The 3,123-nt window shown below is 46.5% G+C and overlaps 1 protein-coding gene across 1 annotated transcript in view; it reads left to right on the top strand.

The window, feature by feature from the left end:
- The first annotated feature begins 1,986 nt into the window (after positions 1–1,986).
- Positions 1,987–3,123, top strand: part of LOC134059576 (reelin domain-containing protein 1-like) — a 3,109-nt gene continuing 1,972 nt past the window's right edge. The window contains exons 1-2 of the mRNA XM_062516021.1: positions 1,987–2,209; positions 2,601–2,826. Coding sequence (XP_062372005.1) covers positions 1,987–2,209; positions 2,601–2,826 — 449 coding nt within the window. The remainder of the gene's footprint in view (positions 2,210–2,600; positions 2,827–3,123) is intronic.

The raw sequence follows: 3,123 nt of genomic DNA, 5'->3' as shown, positions 1-3,123 counted from the left end.
CAGTAGACCCTTCTCACTGTATATTTTAGATAGTTTATTACAGAGCTCTTCTATAGAATGGTCCATTTATTTGAATGAACCCTCCCAATATTCGGACGTCTGATAATTCTGCATAAACGGTCGCTGTCAAGGAAAATGGCCCACTGAGGCTTTGTGGGCATGTGGACACCCACACTAAAGCAGTCACCTCAAAGTCTTTAAACATGACACATTTATGATAATTGTGTTGTTATTGTTTTTTTTTACTGTAAGTATCACCTTCCATTCTTATTTTGCCAATCCAAAATTGTAGCTTGCATAACACCTCTGACAATACACATACTTCATTTCTAAATACATTAAGATAATGTCAGTATCATCATTGAATTAATAACGTCATAACTGGATTGGAAATCGTAAAGACTGCCCTACCTGCAGGGGTACGTCTTCTCTGCTTTCTAAGATGCTCGACCCGTCGTTTGTGATGGACAACAACACAAGACTTCAAAAGACTGAAGCTAGTCTGAAAAGGTTATTTGGGTACCAGTGGTCCGGTAAATCTGTGGGGGGTAACAAGTGTGTGTGTGTGTGTGTGTGTGTGTGTGTGTGTGTGTGTGTGTGTGTGTGTGCGTGTGTGTGCGTGTGTGTGCGTGTGTGTGTTCATGTGTGTGTGTGTATGTGTGTGCATGTGTGCATACACCTGACTACTGTTTGTTTACTTAGTGTGGATTTGTTTGGTCATGACCCAAAAGGACAGCCTATACATTCACAAAAACACAGACCAAAACACACACACACACACACACACACACACACACACACACACACACACACACACACACACACACACACACACACACACACACACACACACACGCACACACACACACACACACGTGGGCACATACAGTACATATTTGTGCAACACAAAACAAAAATACTTTACAGACAAATACACACGATATAAAAAAAAACAAATAACACATTAGAGGAGCAGGCCTGGCTTTTCAGTGAATGAAATGGAAAATATGGGTAACATGTGTGCATGTGTGCATGCATGTGTGTGTGTGTAAGTGTGATTGTTTTTTTCTGTGTGTGCTTGTCTGTGTGTGTTTGTGTGTGTTTATGTGTGTGTGTATGTGTGTGTATGCCTCTATCTGTGTGTGTGTGTGTGTGTGTGTGTGTGTGTGTGTGTGTGTGTGTGTGTGTGTGTGTGTGTGTGTGTGTGTGTGTGTGTGTGTGTGTGTGTGTGTGTGTGTGTGTGTGTGTAAAGGATTAGCTGAAGAGGATGTAACTTCCTTGTAGTTCCTGGAGGCTGCAGCTGTTACACTTCAAAAGAGAGACAAAAGACGAAAACATAGGCCTAGTGAAAAGAGGAGAAAAAGAGGATGCAGAGGAAAAATAAAGAAAGACAAGGAGGGGTAAACTGGATTAGTAATGTCTGTGTGAGAGAGAGGGAATCTGAGGGGTGGGCCAATGTGAAAAAAGGAGGGAGAAAAAGGGAGAGAAGAGGAGAGAAAGAGGAGAAGACGGGCATTGACAAAAGGACATTGAGGAAAGAGAGCAGTTTAGTGTCCCCTACTCTAACATCAGAGAGGTAAGATTAACATATCAGAACATAACCTCTTGTCTTTCAAGTCGACTTATTGGTAAATCTTTATTTTACTGTAAATCTTCTCAATGAAGTGATATAATTCTTGCAATATCTGGTAGTATTGACGTGTGTGTGTGTGTGTGTGTGTGTGTGTGTGTGTGTGTGTTTGTGTTCGTTTGTAATGTGTTTTGAGAAGTATCTATATAATGTGTGTCAGAATGTTTGTAATTGTACTTTTTGACTGAATCTCTCTCTGTCTCTTGCTCTGTATATGTATTTGTGTGTGTGTGTGTGTGTGTGTGTGTGTGTGTGTGTGTGTGTGTGTGTGCATGTTTGTAGCATGTCACATATGAATTGACGTGTAAACATCGCATCATCTTCCATGCCAGTACATTTGTGTTTGTGTTGCTCAGATGACGACCCTGCGATCCCCGAGGAGGGCGTGGTGTGTGTGTCTGTGTGTGTGTGTGCTCTCTGGCGGTGCCGCAGGCTTCTCTCACGGGGCCGCGTCATCGTCCTGTCGGGATCTGAAGCCGGGTCACGTGGGCGCTCAGCACACACACCACACACACACACACCCGGCCTTCACCCTGCAGCCCAGCCGGACCGAGTATTTACCACAACAGACCCTCACAGGTACCACACACACACACACACACACACACACACACACACACACACACACACACATACACACACAGACACACACACAGACACACACACACACACACAGACCCTCACAGGTATTCATAGTACGACATGCACACTCTTTACACTTTACACACTACCGCAACAGGTAACCACACACCCGGCTTCCCTGGCTGACCATATGCAAGCACTCCAGCATACTGTACACAATTACTGTAGATACACACTTACAGTCTTCATATATTGGCCTGTTGAAAAAGAATATTTGGCACTATAAATTCTGTAAGGCACATACAGTACATACATACAAACACACTTACAAACAGGCGCGGGCGCACACACACACACACACACACACTAACGTCCCTGTGTGTCCTAGTGTCCCTGCGCAGCGCGCGTCCCTTCATGGGCTTCCTGCTGCAGGCGCGGGCGCTGCGGGACGACGCGGTGGTGCTGGGCGAGTTCCTGCGGCCGCCGCCGGGCACCCAGCGCACGCGCTGCCTCCAGGACGGGGACACGCTCACGCACGCCGACAAGCAGCTCAAGAGGAACATGTCCTTCACCTGGAGGGCCCCGCAGCAGCCCAGCGGAGACCTGCGCTTCTAGTGAGTGTGTGTGTGGTGGCAGCGTTGGGTGTGTGTGTGTGTGTGTGTGTGTGTGTGTGTGTGTGTGTGTGTGTGTGTGTGTGTGTGTGAGATGCTCTCTCTGTGTGTGTGTGTGTGTGTGTGTGTGTGTGTGGGTGTGTGTGTGTGTGTGTGTGTGTGTGTGTGTGTGTGTGTGTCTGTGTGAGATGCTCTCTCTGTGTGTGTGTGTGTGTGTGTGTGTGTGTGTGTGTGTGTGTGTGCTTGTCTGTGTGTGTGGGTGTGTGTGTGTGTGTGTGTGTGTGTGTGTGTGTGTGTGTG

This window comes from Sardina pilchardus, chromosome 16 (assembly GCF_963854185.1).
Source record: "Sardina pilchardus chromosome 16, fSarPil1.1, whole genome shotgun sequence".
NCBI classification, from domain to species: Eukaryota; Metazoa; Chordata; class Actinopteri; order Clupeiformes; family Clupeidae; genus Sardina; species Sardina pilchardus.
This window is presented reverse-complemented; position numbering and strand designations above follow the sequence as displayed.